Source organism: Saccopteryx bilineata, chromosome 4, assembly GCF_036850765.1.
Source record: "Saccopteryx bilineata isolate mSacBil1 chromosome 4, mSacBil1_pri_phased_curated, whole genome shotgun sequence".
NCBI classification, from domain to species: Eukaryota; Metazoa; Chordata; class Mammalia; order Chiroptera; family Emballonuridae; genus Saccopteryx; species Saccopteryx bilineata.
Window position 1 is genome coordinate 1,603,587 of NC_089493.1, and position 19,051 is coordinate 1,622,637.

The 19,051-nt window shown below is 55.4% G+C and overlaps 2 gene segments (V, D, J or C); both read left to right on the top strand.

Moving 5' to 3' along the window:
• LOC136335857 (Ig alpha-1 chain C region-like) overlaps nucleotides 1-19,051 on the top strand; it is a 104,257-nt gene that overhangs the window by 49,365 nt on the left and 35,841 nt on the right.
• LOC136333817 (Ig gamma-1 chain C region-like) lies at nucleotides 3,517-18,576 on the top strand. The segment is given in 7 exon segments: nucleotides 3,517-3,554; nucleotides 9,634-10,232; nucleotides 11,882-12,046; nucleotides 16,929-17,207; nucleotides 17,544-17,612; nucleotides 17,718-18,035; nucleotides 18,143-18,576. Coding segments are annotated over 7 exon segments (1,797 nt in total).

A 19,051-nucleotide genomic window follows, 5' to 3' on the forward strand; every position in this document is an offset into this window, starting at 1 on the left:
ACCTGGAGAGTATTACGCTAAGTGAAATAAGCCAGACAGAGGAAGACAAGTACCATATGATTTCACTTCTATGTGGAATCTGAGGGAAAAAATGAACTAACTAGGAAAATAGAGACAGACTCACAGATACAGAGAAAGGCTGACAGCTCAGAGGGGAGTGGGGTTCCAGGGCTGGGGGACAAAACTGACGGGATTAAGCAAAACATAAAATAAAAATACCCGTAGACACAGACAACAGTGTGAGGATTACCAGAGAGAAAATAAGGGAGGCAGAAGAGTGGGGTGGGGGGGAGTAAAAGACAGTACAGGGGGGATAAATAGTGATGACTTAGGGTGCTGAACACACGACACAATATACAGATGATGTATCATAGAATTAAACACCTGAAACCTATATAATTTTATTAACCAATGTCACCCCAATAAATTCAATAAAAGTGTGGGATTTTTTAAAGTCACTGACCAGAGACCCTGCATGTGAGTCATTGATGAGAACGATGAAAGTCTCCTGCGTCCACATCTGGTGGCTCATCAGAGCAGACCATAGGGAAGGGGCACTGTCACAAAGTCAGGGGAGAGGAAAGGATTCTAAAATGATGGAGGAGGAAGCCACAAGAACCTCTCTCCCCACCTAGACAGCAACTGCACTGGCAGAATCTGTCTGATGCGAGCACTTTGGAACCCTGGAGTCTGTGGTAGGCTTGCGCCTTCCAGGGGAAGGCTCACATGGTAAACTGTGGTTAGTTCTGATCAGTTTTAGCTCTTCGCATGGTAGCAGCTACCCAGCCCCCAGCCCCATGGCAGACGCTATGCACGTGTGTTACCAGACCAATTTGGGGCACAGCTTGCAGGAGTCAAGAGTAGGGAAAAGGTGCTATCAATAGGGTTAAAAAGGCAACCCAACGAATGGGAGAAAATATGTGCAAATCCCTGATATGGGGATTAATATCCAGGATAGAGAAAGAACTCTTAAAACTCAAGAATAAAGAAAAAAAAAGAAACAATGTGATACAAACATGAACAAAGGATCTCAATAGAGATTTCTCGAAAGAAGATAAACACCTAGACCAGAAGCACATAGAATGGAGCTCAACATCACTGATTAGGGAAATGTAAATTGAGACAATACTAAGATATCAGCTCTTATCCACTAGGATAGTCCCTATAAAAAATAAAATAAAAACAGAAAATAACAAGTGTTGACGATGTGGAGAACTTGGAACACCTGTCCACTGTTGCTGAGAATGTACCATGGTGCAGCCACTATGGAAAACAGTACGGAACTTCCTCAAAACTTTAAAACAGAACACCATGTGATCCAGGTATGTACCCCGAGGAATGGAATGCATCTTGGAGGGATATTGCACACCCGTGTTCCTAGCCACCGTCCTAACTGCAGCTACAGTGCGGGAGCAGACTCTGTGGTCGTGGATGGGTGAACAGATGAGCAAAATGTGGTCCGCCATGCAAGGGACTATTATTCCCCCTGAAAAAAGGAATGAAATTCTGACCTGTTAAAACATGAAAGAGCCTTGAAGGCATTAGGCCGAGTGAAAGAAGCCAGTCGTGAAAGGACAAACACTGTGATCCACTTACATGCAGTTCTCAGAGCAGTGGAAGTCATAGACTTGGAAAGTGAAACAGGCCCTGGCTGGCTGGCTCAGCCGTAGAGCATACATCCGGCGTGTGGAATTCCCGGGTTCAATTCCCAGTCAGGGTACACAGGAGAAGCGACCATCTGCTTCTCCACCTCTCTCCTTCCCTTTTCTCTCTTCCCCCCTTCCTCTCCCGCAGCCATGGCTTGAATGAGCAAGTTGGGCCAGGCTCTAAGGATGGCTCCATGGCCTCGCCTCATGTGCTAAAATAGCTCGGTTGCTGAGCAACAGAGTAGTGGCCCCAGATGGGCAGAACATCAGCCCCAGACAGGGGTTGCCAGGTGGATCCTGTCCGGGGTGCATACAGGAGTCTGTCTCTCCATCTCCCTGCCTCTCACTTGATTAAAAAAAAAAGTAGAATGGTGGGGCAGGTATAGGAGATTATTGTTTCATGGGGACACTTGCATATTTATATTAAAACAGTTATGAAGATGGATGGTGGTGATAGTTGTACAACATTGTGAATGTGCTAATATCACTGAACTGTACTCTTAAGGGTTTGAGACAGTAAGTTCTGATGTGTCTCTGATCACATCAAGAAGAGAAACTGAGCAGGGGAAAGCAAGAGAAAGCTGTCAACCATAAAGAAAACTGAAACTCTCTTTCACCTGTGGAAGAAACTGGCGACCTTCAGAATGGAGTTTATACCTGCCAGGCCCGGGACTCAGACAACCTGACAGGGCTGCTTTTTTGGGAAGAATGTGGACGTGCAGGTCACAGACAGCAAGCACAAGCTTTAGCAGCACGTGGGGCCCTGCACCAGCCTTCCAAAGCTGAGGACTGCGGCTTCATCTCTGATTTCCAAACAGTGTGTAAATTCCCATTGTGACCAGCCCTCATCTGGGGCCTCACAGGGAAAGGAACTCTAAGAAATTTAAGTAAAGCCCCTGGCCAGTTGGCTCAGTGGTAGAGTGTCAGCCTGGCGTGTGGATGTCCCAGGTTCAATTCCCAGTCAGGGCACACAGGAGGAGCGACCATCTGCTTCTCTGCCCCACCCCCTCCTTCTTCTCTCCCCCCTTATACTCCCACAGCCATGGCTCAATTGGTTCGAGTGCACCAGCCCTGGGTGCTGAGAATGGTTCCATGGAGCCTCTGCCTTGGGTACTAAAAATAGCTCCATTGCAAGCATTAGCCCCAGATGGGGTCACCATTTGGATCCTGGTTAGGACCATGTGGGAATCTGTCTATCTCTTCTCCTCTCATCTGGAAAAGAAGAAAAAAAATTAAGTAGAGCTTAGCTAAGTTGGCTTAGATCAAACTCGACACAACCCACTCCTTGTCCACCAAGCATGCCTCTTTGGACTACTTTTAGCAAATAAAAAACAATAGCAGCTCTGGCCAGATGGCTCAGTTTGTTGGAGCATCACCTGGAAGCACAGAGGTTGCCGGTTCGATTCCCGATCAGGGCACATACAGGAACAGATCGATATATATATCTCTCAAAAAAATAGCAAAATTGTCTTTCACCTAACATAGTGAAATTATCCTACAGTCAACTTAAAACATGCCAACCCTCCTCCCCCAAAAAAGGAGACAAAGTCCAGTAGTATATTACTTTAAATACCCCTGGATGATGTTCATTTCTGTCCTTGTTGAAAAGCACTCAACCTTGGACAGCCTGCAACTTAAACACTGAGGTACAGCCAATCACCTCCAACACCTCTTATGTTAGCAGCATAACGGTAAGGTGGGAAAAACAAACTAATTGGTTAGGGTATGTACAGATTTTTTACCAAAACGAAGGACCATCTTAGAACCCCACCTTTTCTCTGCAGGGCGCTCGCAGGTGATGCACGCATAACTCCTAGACCCAAAAGTGGGCGTGGCCTGGGACCTTCAGGTACGAGGTCGCCGCACGTTGATGGACCGGAATGCCTTCGCACTCTGCGAGCTCCCTCGGTAAGGCTATCTAGCTATCGCGCCGCCCACGTTACACAATGGTTGTGCCCTACGCCTCGAGATTGAGTGCTGTCCAAGGTGCCGCCCTGCACAGACCGCCGGTGTGAGCTGCTGTCCGTGGTGCTGTTGCTGTTTTTCTATGGGCAGACAGTACAGAGAGTGCCCATATACCTCACTGCCCCCTCAAACACCCCGTCTTTACCTACTGTTAATATCTTGCATCGGTGTTTATAACTATGCTCTGTAACACTTGTTATACATAGTAAGCCGATAGGAAAGCATTATTAGCTAAAGTCCATAGTTAAGATTGTGGTTCTCTCCTCCATGGTACGGTTCCATGAGTTTCGACAAATGCATTAACAAATGTCATTTTCACCCAGAGGCCTGGTTGCAGAGGACCCAGAGGCTGCTGTCCACATTTCCACCGTTACAGTGACACACAGGAGGATTTTGCTGTCCTGATGACCTCTGGTTCCTCACCTGTTTGTTCCGTGCCCACTAGCAACCACCGATCTGTCTACAGTCTCTGTCTGTGTGCCTTTCTGGATGTCACATAGTTGGAATCACTCCCGACGTAACCTTCTCCAGTTGGCCTCTTTCACTTAGTGACATGCATTTCAGATTCCTCCATGTCCTTTTGTGGCTTGGTAGCTATTTTCTTTTTTTTTTTTTTTTAAGAGTTTGTTTTTTAACAGTCTTATGCAGATATAACTGTTATATTTTTAAACTGCATGTAGTTGATGTATACAGTAAGTTTCAACACGTGCATCCACCGATGGAACCATCACTACAATCAAGGTAATAGACATAGCCGTTACCACTAGGGTTTTGTGTATGTGTGTGTGTGTGTGCACACGTGCGTGCACGCATGCACTTTGGGGAAGGATTGAATTTATTGGGTAACATTTGTTAATGAAATTGCATAGGTTTCAGGTGTACAAGTCTGTAATACACCATCCATGTGTTCTTAAAGAAAGCCCTTGAACATTTCTTGTAATAGCGGTTTGGGGGTAACAAACTCTTTTTGTCTTTTTCTGGTTTGGGAAGCCCTCCGTCTCTCCTTCCATTTTAAATGATAGCCTTGCTGGGCAAAGTAGTCTTGGTTGTAAGATCCTTGCTTTTCAGCACTTTGAATCTTTCATGCCAATCCTTTCTGACCTGAAAGGTTTCTGTTGAGAAATCAGATGACAATCTTATAGGAGCTCCCTTGTAAGTAACTAACTGTCTTTCTCTTGCTGTTTTTAAGAGTGTCTGTTTGTTTTAAACATTTGCCATTTTAATTATAATGTGTCTTGGTGTGGGCCTCTTTGGATTCGTGTTGTTTGTGACTAAGCACTTCCTGGATTTGTGTGTCTTTTCCCTTCACCAGGTGAAAGAAGTTTTCGGTCATTATTTTTCTGTTTTATTTTATTTATTCATTTTTAGAGAAACAGGTGAGAGAGAGGGAGAAGGGGAAGGGAGCAGGAAGAATCAATTCCCATATGTGCCTTGACCAGGCAAGCCCAGGGTTTCAAACCGGTGACCTCAGCATTCTAGGTTGACACTTTATCCACTGTGCCACCACAGGCCAGGCCCGGTCATTATTTTTCAAATAGATTCTTGATTATTTTCTCACTCTCTTCTTCTTCTGGTACCTCTATGATGTAGATGCTATTATACTTCATGCTGTCCCAAAGGTCCCTTGAACTAGTCTCGTGTCTTTTTTTTTTATTCTTTTTTCTTGTTGCTGCTCTGATTGGGTATTTTTTCTACCTTGTCTTCCAAATGGCTGACTTGATCTTTTGCTTCATCCAACCTACCATGTATTTCTTTCCATGTATTCTTCATTTCAGACACTGTATTCTTCATTTGTGACTGGTTGGGGTTTTTTTTATGGTTTTTATGTCCTTTTTCATGCTGTTGTGGTTTCACTGAGTTCCTTGCTATTCTCACTAAGTTGCTTGAGCATCCTCACAACCATTTTTCTGAACCTTATATCTGATTGTCTCTATTTCATTTAGCTCTTTCTCTGGAGATTTCTCTGGTTCTGTCATTTGGGGCCTGTTTCTTCTTCTCCCCACTTTGTTACCTCTTTGTGTTTGTTTCTGTGTATTAGCTAGATCTACTATGACTACCAGTTCTTCGTGGGGCGACCTTAGAGAATCAGTGTTTTGTTGTGCCCAGTTGTACTGGAGTCTTGATTACTATTGGCCCATCCATGCGTGAGACTGACCCTCGGACTGGCTGATTGTGAGGCTCAGCTCCAACCATGGCGTGTGACAGGCTGTACAGGTGCTGACTACGTGTTGCAGAATTCCTCGGCAGGGTCTGGTGACTGCTGAGATCTCTCTTTGGATATTCCATTTATGAAGCTTATTGGATCCTGCTCTGATGTTGCCTGAAGCTGGACACTGGCTGTGCTGGTCCAGGGCCTATGGGAAGGACTCTGGTGCAGGCTCTGGGCAACCTGTTAGGAGCTAGAAGCAATCCACAGTCTGTGGCTGTATCTGCTGGGCCTGGGTGTACTCGGGAAGAACCAAGCTGTGCACCGAGGCTGACTTTTACCAGCACTGGGCCCAGGGTAAGGTCAGAAAAGTCCTTTGGGTTTCTTTATTTGATCAAGTGTGTGTGTTTGTGTGTGTGTGTGTGTATTTGAACACTTTACATGAAATCTACCCTCTAACAGATCTTTAGGTGCACAGGCACTATGCATATGTTGCATAACTAAAGCTTTATGCCCATTGAACACCAAAGGAACCAAAGGGAGGCCACAAGCTACAAGACAAACAGAAAAATATCAATAACTGTAAATAATTAATTTATATGTGAATAGATTAAATTGCTCAGTCAAAAGATATAGAGTGGCTGAATGGGTAAAAAAACAAAACAAAAAAAAAAACAAGATCCAGCCTGACTTGTGGTGACACAGTAGATACAGCCTTGACCTGGAATGCTGAGGTTGTTAATTTAAGGCCTCTGGCTTGCCCAATCAAGGCATATATGAAAAGCAACTAGAATTGATGCTTCCTGCTCCTCCAACCACTGTCTTTCTCTCTCTCTATTCTCCCTCTAAAAATCAATAAAGAAAATCTTTCCAAAAAAAAAGAAAGGAAGAAACACAATCTAACTGTCAACCTAAGGACATCTCAACCTGTAGAGAATTATTATGAGTTATTTGGGCCAAAGTGATGACACACCATGAGAAAGACCTCAAATGCTCTGGAGAAGGATGGTTTGTGGCTTTTTTGTGCGTCTGGAATTAAGGAAGGGAGGTAAGAAAGACCACCCTGAGGTGGGAGAGAGTGAGGTACAGGATCATTGACAGGGTGGTGTGCTCCCTGGGAGGGTGGTTACACCACCAAAGGGTCTTTAAAAAGAGGATGACTCTGGCATTTCAAAGGTATGTTCGCCTAGATTCACAAGAACAGTGAACCGGGTTAGCTCACGGCAAAGACAAGCCTTTTCTCGACAAAGTTATCAGCCTGGGGTATGACTACTCACCATGACCTTCCCCGTTAGGGAATTATGATCAGATCACCCTGGGAGGCTGCCGTTGGTCGCTGAACTTGTCCTATTGACAACAGAGCCCAATTTGCATTCACACAAGCTCTACAAGAGACTCGCTTTAGATTTAAGGACACACATAAGCCGAAAGTTAGAAGAGATGGAAAAAAAGATAGCCCATGAGTGAAAACGGCCAACAAGAGAGAGCACAAGCAGCGATACTTACACAAAACAGATCTCAAGTCACAAAGAGTCACGGAGACGGAGAAGGGCACTCCACGGCGGTAAAAGGAGAGAGAGGTCGCTGACTTCTTCTATTGCTCGGTTACGTTGTTGGACAGACCACAGGTCACTTACTCATCACCAACCGAAGGGCTCTTTTTTTTTTTTTTTTTTTTTGTGGCTTCCAGGTTTGGGCAACTATGAATCCAGCTTCTATAAACATCCACGTGCAGGTTTTGAGGTGGACATGAGTTTTCAAGCTCCTTTGGGATATACCTAGAAAGATCATTTCCGACCACACAGGTAAGGTTGTGCTGAGATGTTTAAGACACCGCTCACCTGTCTCCTGAACTGGCAGCAGCGTTTGGGGCTTCCCCTGTAGCGGAGGACACTTCCTGCTGCTCCATGCCCTCCCAGCGGTCAGAGGTGTCGGCGTTCTGTTCTTCACTTTGGGATTGTCACCACTGGAGTAGGCGTACAGAGGAAATCCATTGCTTTAACTTGTGACCCTCGTGGTGTCTGGTGTGGGGCATCTTTCGTTTGCCACCTGTATGTCTTCTTCAGTAAGGTGTCTGCTCAGATATTTTGCCCGGTTTTTTAACTGGGTTTTTTTGTTTGTTTGTTTCTTGTTGTTGAATATAAACCATTCCTTGAATGATTTGGATACAAGTCGTCCCTTCTCAGATAGGTGTTTTAGAAATCATTTCTCCCCATCAGTGGCCTGCCTTTTTTGTTCTCAACAGTGTCTTTCACAGAGCAGGCGTTTTCTATTTTAATAAAGTTTAATCGATGTCTCTGTTTTCAGGGTCTATGGCATTTTTTTTTCTTAAATGAGAAGCGGGGAGGCGGAGAGACAGACTTCCACATGTGCCCTGACCAGGATCCACCCAGCAAACCCCCTACTGAGCGATGTTCTGCCCATCTGGGGCCGTTGCTCCATTGCTCAGCAACCAAGCTATTTTAAAGCCTGAGGCCAGGCCATGAAGCCATCCTCAGCACCTGGGGCCAACTTTGCTCCAACTGAGCCATGGCTGCAGGAGGGAAAGAAAGAGATAGAGAGGAAGGAGAGGGGGAAGGGTGGAGAAGCAGATGGACGCTTCTCCTAGGTGCCCTGACCCCTGACCAGGAATTGATCCCAGGACATCCACACACCAGGTCAACCCTCTACTGCTAAGCCAATCGGCCAGGGCCATCAGGGGCTGTGCTTTTGTAGCAAAGGCCTTCCTGGGGGACACTTGGTTGGAGGAGCTAGCTCAGTTACAGAGCAGGGGCCCTAATGTTTTTCTTATCCTTGTCAGCACAAGATATGCTTGTTTGTGGTGTGTGCTTCGCTGTTATTCAAAATCTTCCCCACTCTCTGCTGAACCAGAACAGGTTCCAGTTTCTGAGTGCTGATGAGGACAGCCCCTCTCCCAGCCAGGGTTCCAGCAGGCCTCAGACAGCTCCCCACTCCCCACGGGCTTCTGTGAATGCCTTCAAAGCATCTCTTGTCCCTTGTTGCTGAAAACCAGGCCCAGCTCCAATCAGACGGCTCACAAGATTTCAACTCTAGGTGAACTCATCCTCGCCAACTTTCTTATGTGAAAGGGTTTGTCTGGAAAAAAAAAACAAAACTAGGACAGGGCCTGTACACGCATTCTGATAAGCCCATTGTGCAGCACACCCAGATCCCATTTTCACGCTCTCTCCAGCCAGTGGCTCCCCACCAGGACCCAGACAGCAATGCTGGTGTCCCACGTCCTGTAAGGACCCCAAGCGGCCAGTCTTCCGGCCACCACCCCCATCACCAGGACAGGCAGCACAGGGACCACAGGAGTGACAAGCCAGCCAGGTTGTCTGCACAACTTGTTGGAAACCTGGACATACAGGTGGGAGTGGACTTGACAGGCAAATGCCCACCGGCCTAGACGCTCTGGGGGCCTTGCCAAAGCTGACCATATAGCTGCTTCTTGGGCAACCATAGCGATGCTCACAGCTTGCACGGCTGGACAGCAATGAACTAGACAGAAACTGGAGGCGGCCTGGTCACCATGGGGAAGTAGCCGGGTGAAGGGCAGAGAGGTATCCTGAGTTTGTCCTGAGGAGGGACCAGAGGACACTTCCTTCACCCAGGTAGTGGCCCCTGACATTTTGCAAAGCAACCCACTTTGCAAAGCTCTTCCTGCACCTTGTCCTGCCCCACGCAGAAGCGGGTCACACCTTCTCCGTAACCCAGAACCCCAGGTCTGCGTGACCCTCTCTGTGGGGGGGAGACCACAGAAGGACCAGTGCCGGACCTCTGAGGGCAGGAACTCAGGACACATGGCTCCTCCAGGGAGTCGGGCTCCGGGCACCGTGCAGCAGTCCAGCCGCTATGAAGGCGCTGTGCTGGGAGCTCCTTTGAGAGGAACGGGGGCTCACCCACCCCTGGTGCTGCCTTTGAGCCCCTCACTGCGGATCCAGTGCACCGGACCAGGGTCTGGGACTCGGAGCCCCTCACTGTGGATCCAGTGCACCGGACCAGGGTCTGGGACTCGGAGCCCCTCACTGCGGATCCAGTGCACCTGACCAGGGTCTGGGACTCGGAGCCCCTCACTGCGGATCCAGTGCACCTGACCAGGGTCTGGGACTCGGAGCCCCTCACTGCGGATCCAGTGCATCGGACCAGGGTCTGGGACTCGAAGCCCCTCACTGCGGATCCAGTGCACCGGACAAGGGTCTGGGACTCAGAGCCCCTCACTGTGGATCCAGTGCACCGGACCAGGGTCTGGGACTCAGAGCCCCTCACTGCGGATCCAGTGCACCGGACAAGGGTCTGGGACTCAGAGCCCCTCACTGCGGATCCAGTGCACCGGACCAGGGTCTGGGACTCGGAGCCCCTCACTGCGGATCCAGTGCACCGGACCAGGATCTGGGACTTGGATGTAAGAAACCCCAAACTGCAGGACGCAGCGTCCCAGGCACGCCTCAGCACGGGGCCCTGCCAGCACCGTGGTTGGGCTGGGCACACCTCAGCACAGGGCCCTGCCAGCACCGTGGTCAGGCCAGGCCACCCCACTACTGTGTCGGATACAATGCTCCCCCCTTGCGGCATCCATCTTTGCTCTGCAGGCCTGAAGGGCACAAGCCCGGCTCACTGACAGCTTGGAAGGAGCCAAGCCTTCTCCTTCCCCCAGAGCCTCCCTGGACCCTGGCACCTCGGGGTTGGGAGCTCTGGTGCCTCCCCACAGCCCCGATCCGAAGCCTGACAGACCTTGAACTTACAGGACAACTGAGCTACGTGCGGCTTGAAACACAGGCTCTGACAGTGCCAGCCCCTCTCATGGCACAGCAGAGGCTGGTCCTCGGGGCGGGGAAGGGGCTACACGCCGTCTCAGCCAGAGGGGGGTTTCCAGCCACCAGTGGCCACCATGAACTCTGTCCTTGCACACCAAACTTACATCTGTCCCCTGGAGGACAGCTTCCCTCTGACCGGGGGTCAGCACCATCCTTAGGTCAGTGACCGGGCTACAAGTGGAGCAGGAGAAAGGGGAGGGAACGGGCCAGGGACCCCGTGAAGGACAGCAGCCTCCTGGGAGCTGCCCAGGTGGGGGGAGGGGACCAGCCAGGGCTGGGCCGCAGGTGGTGACCACGATCTGGATGGCTTGTGCCCACACTGCACACTGGTCAGTCAGGGCAGAGAGAGAGCTGCACACTGGGGTTGGGGACACAGAGGGCTCAGGGGAGGGACCAGCCAGGGCTGGGCCGCAGATGGTGACCACAATCCAGGTGGCTTGTGCCCACACTGCACACTGGTCAGTCAGGGCAGAGAGAGAGCTGCCACTGGGGTTGGGGACACAGAGGGCTCAGGGGAGAGGCCTGTCCCGAAGGGAATTAGAGCGCGTGACAGCCGGGTCCCCACACCCACACCGTCCCCTGGGTCCCGGAACGCCCGCTTCACTCACCCCCAGGCGCCCATGTGAGGCGACTTTGGCCACGTCTGGACGCCCCCAGGCCTCGTGACGCAGACACCACCCAGAAAAAAGGGGAACTTCGGGAAGCAGGCTGTGCCACCGGTTTCAATCCTGTTCTGACTCTGCAGGGCGGGCGGGGGAGGGTGGTGGCGTTCACGCCTCGGGGCCCGAACAGCAACTGCCAGGACACGGGGCTGTGGGCACAGAGCACAGACACGAGGAGCCACAGACGGGGCTGTGGGCACAGAGCACAGACACGAGGAGCCACAGACGGGGCTGTGGGCACAGAGCACAGACACGAGGAGCCACAGACGGGGCTGTGGGCACAGAGCACAGACACGAGGAGCCACAGACGGGGCTGTGGGCACAGAGCACAGACACGAGGAGCCACAGACGGGGCTGTGGGCACAGAGCACAGACACGAGGAGCCACAGACGGGGCTGTGGGCACAGAGCACAGACACGAGGAGCCACAGACGGGGCTGTGGGCACAGAGCACAGACACGAGGAGCCACAGACGGGGCTGTGGGCACAGAGCACAGACACGAGGAGCCACAGATGGGGCTGTGGGCACAGAGCACAGACACAAGGAGCCACAGGCCCCTGGGCCCCGAGCAGGCAGGCCAGGGCTACACCCCCACAGCCACACCCTGGGTGAGTAGGGGCAGTGGAACCAGTCACAAGAGCTAAGGAAAGACCAGGCCTGCGGGGACCACCACCCCCAGAGCAGCAGGAGCAGCCGAGCCGGAATGCAGGTGGCCTCAGGCCACAGTCCAACTGAGCACAGGAACCAAGGAAGGTCCGTGCGCAGGACACGTCTCGCCAACAGAGGTGGATGCAGCGGAGGCTGGCAGAGGTGAGTTGGGCTGTCCGCCAAGGCCTTAGAGAAACATGATGAGCTGGAGGGCAGAATCCCAGGGCACCACATGACCATGTGCAGGTGGCACAGGATGGGGCTGGAGCGGGCCACTGCCAGACTGCAGTGAGTGGGCAGTGGGTCTCAGCCAAGGACACGGAGGGGGCTGGCTTGGCTCAGGGGAAGAATGAAACATCCAGTTGGCCTAAGGGTCATGTCCAGGTGAATGGGCAGGGTCAGGAGGAGGCCCTTGCGGCAAGGCCCTGGGCTGAGGGCTGCAGGTGGCAGGAGCCCAGTGGGAGAGGCCAACATCAACTCTTGTGCTCAGAGCTGGGGTGGCACAGGGCTCAGTGGATAGGTCCACAGGTGATGGACAGGTGACAAGAGGTAGGGCAGGAGGGGAAGAAAATGCCCCAGGAGCTGCAGGGAAGCTGGCAGAGCTCTGCAGGTGAGCAAGGAGCAGGTGATGAAGCAGCACTCAGGGAGCTGCCCCAGGAGCTACGGGGGAGCTGGCAGAGCCACACAGGTGAGCAGGGAGCTGGCAGAGCTATGCTGGTGAGCAGGGAGCTGGCAGAGCTATGCTGGTGAGCAGGGAGCTGGCAGAGCTATGCAGGTGAGCAGGGAGCTGGCAGAGCTATGCAGGTGACCAGAGGGTAGGTGGTGAGGCAGGAGTTCCAGAAAATGCCCCAGGAGCTCTGTGAGAGCTGGCAGAGCTATGCTGGTGAGCAGGGAGCTGGCAGAGCTATGCTGGTGAGCAGGGAGCTGGCAGAGCCACACAGGTGAGCAGGGAGCTGGCAGAGCTATGCTGGTGAGCAGGGAGCTGGCAGAGCTATGCAGGTGAGCAGGGAGCTGGCAGAGCTATGCAGGTGAGCAGGGAGCTGGCAGAGCTATGCAGGTGAGTAGGGAGCTGGCAGAGCTATGCTGGTGAGCAGGGAGCTGGCAGAGCCACACAGGTGAGCAGGGAGCTGGCAGAGCTATGCTGGTGAGCAGGGAGCTGGCAGAGCTATGCTGGTGAGCAGGGAGCTGGCAGAGCTATGCAGGTGAGCAGGGAGCTGGCAGAGCTATGCTGGTGAGCAGGGAGCTGGCAGAGCTATGCAGGTGAGCAGGGAGCTGGCAGAGCTATGCTGGTGAGCAGGGAGCTGGCAGAGCTATGCTGGTGAGCAGGGAGCTGGCAGAGCTATGCAGGTGAGCAGGGAGCTGGCAGAGCTATGAAGGTGAGCAGAGAGCTGGTAGAGCTATGCAGGTGAGCAGGGAGCTGGCAGAGTTATGCTGGTGAGCAGGGAGCTGGCAGAGCTATGCAGGTGAGCAGGGAGCTGGCAGAGCTGAGCTGGCAGAGCTATGCTGGTGAGCAGGGAGCTGGCAGAGCTATGCTGGTGAGCAGGGAGCTGGCAGAGCTATGCAGGTGACCAGAGGGTAGGTGGTGAGGCAGGAGTTCCAGAAAATGCCCCAGGAGCTCTGTGGGAGCTGGCAGAGCTATGCAGGTGAGCAGGGAGCTGGCAGAGCTATGCAGGTGAGCAGGGAGCTGGCAGAGCTATGCTGGTGAGCAGGGAGCTGGCAGAGCTATGCAGGTGAGCAGGGAGCTGGCAGAACTGAGCTGGCAGAGCTATGCTGGTGAGCAGGGAGCTGGCAGAGCTATGCTGGTGAGCAGGGAGCTGGCAGAGCTATGCTGGTGAGCAGGGAGCTGGCAGAGCTATGCAGGTGACCAGAGGGTAGGTGGTGAGGCAGGAGTTCCAGAAAATGCCCCAGGAGCTCTGTGAGAGCTGGCAGAGCTATGCTGGTGAGCAGGGAGCTGGCAGAGCTATGCTGGTGAGCAGGGAGCTGGCAGAGCTATGCAGGTGAGCAGGGAGCTGGCAGAGCTACGCTGGTGAGCAGGGAGCTGGCAGAGCTACACTGGTGAGCAGGGAGCTGGCAGAGCTATGCAGGTGAGCAGGGAGCTGGCAGAGCTACACTGGTGAGCAGGGAGCTGGCAGAGCTACGCTGGTGAGCAGGGAGCTGGCAGAGCTACGCTGGTGAGCAGGGAGCTGGCAGAGCTATGCAGGTGAGCAGGGAGCTGGCAGAGCTATGCAGGTGAGCAGGGAGCTGGCAGAGCTACACTGGTGAGCAGGGAGCTGGCAGAGCTATGCTGGTGAGCAGGGAGCTGGCAGAGCTACGCTGGTGAGCAGGGAGCTGGCAGAGCTATGCAGGTGAGCAGGGAGCTGGCAGAGCTATGCAGGTGAGCAGGGAGCTGGCAGAGCTATGCAGGTGAGCAGGGAGCTGGCAGAGCTACGCTGGTGAGCAGGGAGCTGGCAGAGCTACGCTGGTGAGCAGGGAGCTGGCAGAGCTATGCAGGTGAGCAGGGAGCTGGCAGAGCTATGCAGGTGAGCAGGGAGCTGGTGGTGGAGCTAGAGGGCTAGAAACGCCCCACAGCAGCTCTAGGGAAGCAGGTAGAATTATGCAGGGGAGCAGGGGCTGGTGGTGGAGTAGGAGGCCTGGGAAAAGCCCCAGAAGCTGCAGGGAAGCTGGCAGAGCTATACAGGTGAGCAGGGGGCAGGTCATGGTGTTGGCAGGCAGGGAAATGCCCCAGGAGCTGTAGGGAAGCTGGCAGAGCTATACAGGTGAGCAGGGGGCAGGTCATGGTGTTGGCAGGCAGGGAAATGCCCCAGGAGCTGTAGGGAAGCTGGCAGAGCTATGCAGGTGAGCAGGGGGCAGGTCATGGTGTTGGCAGGCAGGGAAATGCCCCAGGAGCTGTAGGAAAGCTGGCAGAGCTATGCTGGTGAGCAGGGGGCAGGTCATGGTGTTGGCAGGCAGGGAAATGCCCCAGGAGCTGTAGAGAAGCTGGCAGAGCTGTGCAGGTGAGCAGGGAGCTGGTCATGGTGTTGGCAGGCAGGGAAATGCCCCAGGAGCTGTAGGGAAGCTGGCAGAGCTGTGCAGGTGAGCAGGGAGCTGGTGGTAGGGTTAGAGTGCTAGAAAAGCCCACGGGCGCTCTGGGAAAGCTGGCAGAGCTATGCTGGTCAATCAGCAGGAGCTCAGGCAGCATGGCTGGGCTGCCCGGGTCACGAGAGAGGGTTGTAGGGCAGTGGGATTAAGGCTATTGTTGGCCAGCGACTCTCAGGAAGAGGAGCAGGCAGTTTGGGGAGTGCAGGTTGGAGAGGACACAGCAGCCCTGGGCTGAGCCCAAGGACCTAGGCCCACAGCGCCGCAGGTGAGCCAACCAGGAGTTCTGCAGGAGCTGAGGGGGAGGGGGCCCCAGCTGGTAGATCTGGGAGCCCCAGAGCAGGTCACACAGAGGCCCCAGGGCAAGGTGGCCTAGGCCCTGAGCTCTCAGAACTGGGCTGCAGGTGGGCACAGGCAAGAGACGGGTTGCACGGGAGGCCTGAGCTCGTGGGCAGGTCCAGGAGGGGGGAAGGAGACAGAGAAGGCTCATGGGGAGCAGCTTGAAGGGGGGTGCGTCGGCAGGGCCTTCTGAGGGAAGGCAGCCCCCGGAGCTCGGGGTCCAGGCTGGGTGGGGCCTGAGCTGGAAGCGCCCCGGAGCTGAGCCGGCAGGACGCAGAGGCAGCGGAGGGCTGGGGGACCGAGCCCCCTGCTCGCAGGGAGCAAAACTGGACAGGAAAGGTTCGGAGAAAGGGGCAGGGGAACCCCCTCCTGAACCCTGAAGGGACAGGACGGGCAACTGCTCGCGGGCCCAGAGACACCAGCTCTGTCACAGGGACCTGTGGGGACATGGGGCAGAGGAGTGGACAGGCCGAAGCAGGGGGTGGGGGTGATGGCTCAGGGCTGTGGACCTGCGGTCAGTGCAGGAGGGCTCAGGCAGGGCCTGAGCTGGGGTTTCCAGCCTGGCCTGGGGCGGAGAGGGGCCGGGGAAGATGGGGGCAGAGCCTTGGGGCGGAGTTGATGGCACTGGGGTTGGGGGACAGACAGGCTTAGTCAGGAGGTGGGGGTGGACCCTGGCACACTCGGGTCTGGGGCACCAGTACCATGCAGAAGGGTGCCAGGCTCCCAGCCAGGCTGCGTGGCCGGGACTCAGGAGGGACCAGGGCAGCAGGGCTGTGGACTGAGGAAGAGCTGGAGAAAGGGGGTGCAGAGGGCACGGACGCTGGGTGGGAAGGGTGTGTGTGAGTCAGGAAGCCACGCCACAGACTCGGGGAGGGGCTGGTGGCTCCAGAGGCACAGAGTTAGGAGCCTGAGCTCAGGGACCACAGGGACAAGGAAAGGGCCCGCCCCCACCCAGGAACTGAACACAGGACAGAGACAGGATTCAGGGCAGGAACGGGACCACAGCAGGGGCCTGGCCTGCACAGCTGACCTAGAAGGGCAGAGACCAGGCCACCACAGGGGGCTCCAGGCCACGGGGCCAGGAGCAGGGCATGGGCAGCTGAGGAAGGGACTCCTCACCCAGGGCAGAGCCAGACGGGAGTGACCGGGCAGTGGCTCAGCAGGGGCCTGGCCTGCACAGCTGACCTAGAAGGGCTGAAACCAGGCCATCACAGGGGGCTCCAGGCCACGACGCCAGGAGCAGGGCATGGGCAGCTGAGGAAGGGACTCCTCACCCAGGGCAGAGCCAGACGGGAGTGACTGGGCAGTGGCTCAGGGGGTTGGCAGAAGCCAGCCAGAAGCAGGAGCCACCACCGGTCAGGGCTGAGGGCTCAGTGAGGACAAGGGGCTCCAGTCCAGGCGGTCACCCAGCACGGGCTGGGCTATGAGTCCATCACCTGTGTCCGCAGAGGCACGAGTCCCTGGGGTGGCTGAGAGCTGCACGGAGCAGCTGGTCTACAGACCTCTGGAGGCACGCCAGCCCCGAGCACTGGGCTCAGTGCCATCCCAGGCTGTCCCCAGGCACCGCACTCCCTGCCTGGAGCTTCCCAGCGGCGAGGCCCTGGCAGTCACACAGCCTTCTCTCCTGCAGCCACCACCACCCCCCCATCGGTCTTCCCGCTGTCCCCGGCCAGCAAGGGCTCCACGGTGTCCTTGGGCTGCCTGGTCTCCGGCTACTTCCCCGAGCCGGTGACTGTGTCCTGGAACAAGGGCGCCCTTTCCAGTGGCGTGTACACCTTCCCATCCGTCCTGCGGTCAGGGCTCTACTCTCAGAGCAGCATGGTCACCGTGCCCTCCAGCAGCTTGTCCAGCCAGACCTTCACCTGTAACGTCGCCCACCCGGCCACCAACACCAAGGTGGACAAGACCGGTGAGTGCACAGCCACGGGGAGGGCATCCCCTAGGAGACAGGCCCGGGCGGTGTCCTGCCTGGAAAGGGCACAGAGCCGGGATGGTCGCCCCAGTCCCATGCCGCGGGGGGTGGGGGGGGGACACTGACAGACTGCCCAGCCTGAAAGCCACCCAAGCTCGGGCAGGTGTCCTCTGGGCATATCTACCAGGCCCACAATGGACACAGCTGGACACTCCCACTTCAGCCTCTGGGGCCACAGACCCACAGACCTGCCAAAACCCTGCCCCAACCTAAGCCTACCCCCAGGACTGACCTCTCCCAGCCCCCGTAACCCCCAGTCTGCTCTCTCTGCAGTGCCCACTACTGGATGTGGCAGTAGTGGTGGTGGGACCACCCCCTGTCCCAAATGCAAAGCATGCACAGGTAAGTCAGTCGCCCCCAGCAGGTGGCCCACGGGGGGGGGGTGAGTGCCCAGGGGAAGCCCGCCTAGGCGCTGACCCCCAGCTGCTGTGTCACCCACACCAATAGATCCGGGAGCGCCCCTGGTCTTCATCTTCCCCCCGAAACCCAAGGACGTCCTCAAGATCGCCGAGACTCCCACAGTCACCTGTGTGGTGGTGGACGTGGACCAGAGCACCAAGCTTGACTTCACCTGGTTCAAGGACAACGTACAGATGACCACACCCGATACTAAGTTTGAGGAGGAGCAGTTCAACGGCACCATGCGCGCAGTCAGCGCCCTCCCCATCGCCCACCAGGACTGGCTGCAGGGCAAGGAGTTCAAGTGCAAGGTCAACAGCAAGGATGTCCCAGCCCCCATCGAGAGGGTCATCCAGAAGTCCAGAGGTGGGCACAGCAGACAGGCCAGGGGCGGGCGGGGGGAGGGTCCCGGGTGACCAGCCCTCCACTTGCGAATGACTGACGACTGTCTTGTGCTGACCCCCACCCCACAGGGCAGGTCCGGGAACCGCAGGTGTACGTCCTGGGACCACACAGGGACGAGCTGTCCAAGAGCACGGTCAGCGTGACGTGCCTGATCAAAGGCTTCTACCCAGAGGACATCAACGTGGAGTGGCAGAGCAACGGGCAGCCCGAGCCAGAGGCCAGGTACATCACGACCCCGCCGCTGCAGGACCGGGACGGCTCGTTCTTCCTGTACAGCAAGCTCTCCGTGGACAAGGCCAAGTGGCAGCAGGGCACGAGCTTCGTGTGTGAGGTCATGCACGAGGGGCTGCACAATCACTACACCCAGAAGTCCACCTCCCAGACTTCGGGTAAATGAGCAACACTCCCGGCGTCCCGAGACCCTACCCCGTGTACATACCCCACCCCTCCCCGGGCACCCAGCATTAAATAAAGCACCCAGCGCTACCCTGGGACCCTGCGACACTGTCATGGTTCTTTCCGAGGCCGAGCTCAGGCTGGGCTCTGAGGCTGGCTGTCACTGTGAAGGGGAACGGGCTGGTCCCACCTGGGTGGGACCCAGAGCCTGTAGGACAGGAGCTGGGGGGGCATCACCAGCAGAGGCTGCTGCTGCTCTGGGCCCACCCCCAACCAGCAGCCACTCTGAGCCGGAAGTGTGGGCAGGGGACAGGAGAAGCCCCTCCTGGATGTGGGGGGCCCTCAGCACGTGCCCGCACTGTGGGACAATGCCATCCTTGTCTCCAGGGCTCCCTGTCCCCTGGGTCTCTCCGGGCCTCCATGGTGTGGCTCTGTGCCCGCCCAGGAGGCACGCCTGGCCCAGGGTGTGGGGACGGGCCTTCTTTGCCTTTGACACCAGGCCTCCCACCCTCTCTCAGACAAGGGAGTTCTGCCTGGCCTTGTCCAGCCTGAGGCCAGGCCTGTCCACTCCTGAGGACACT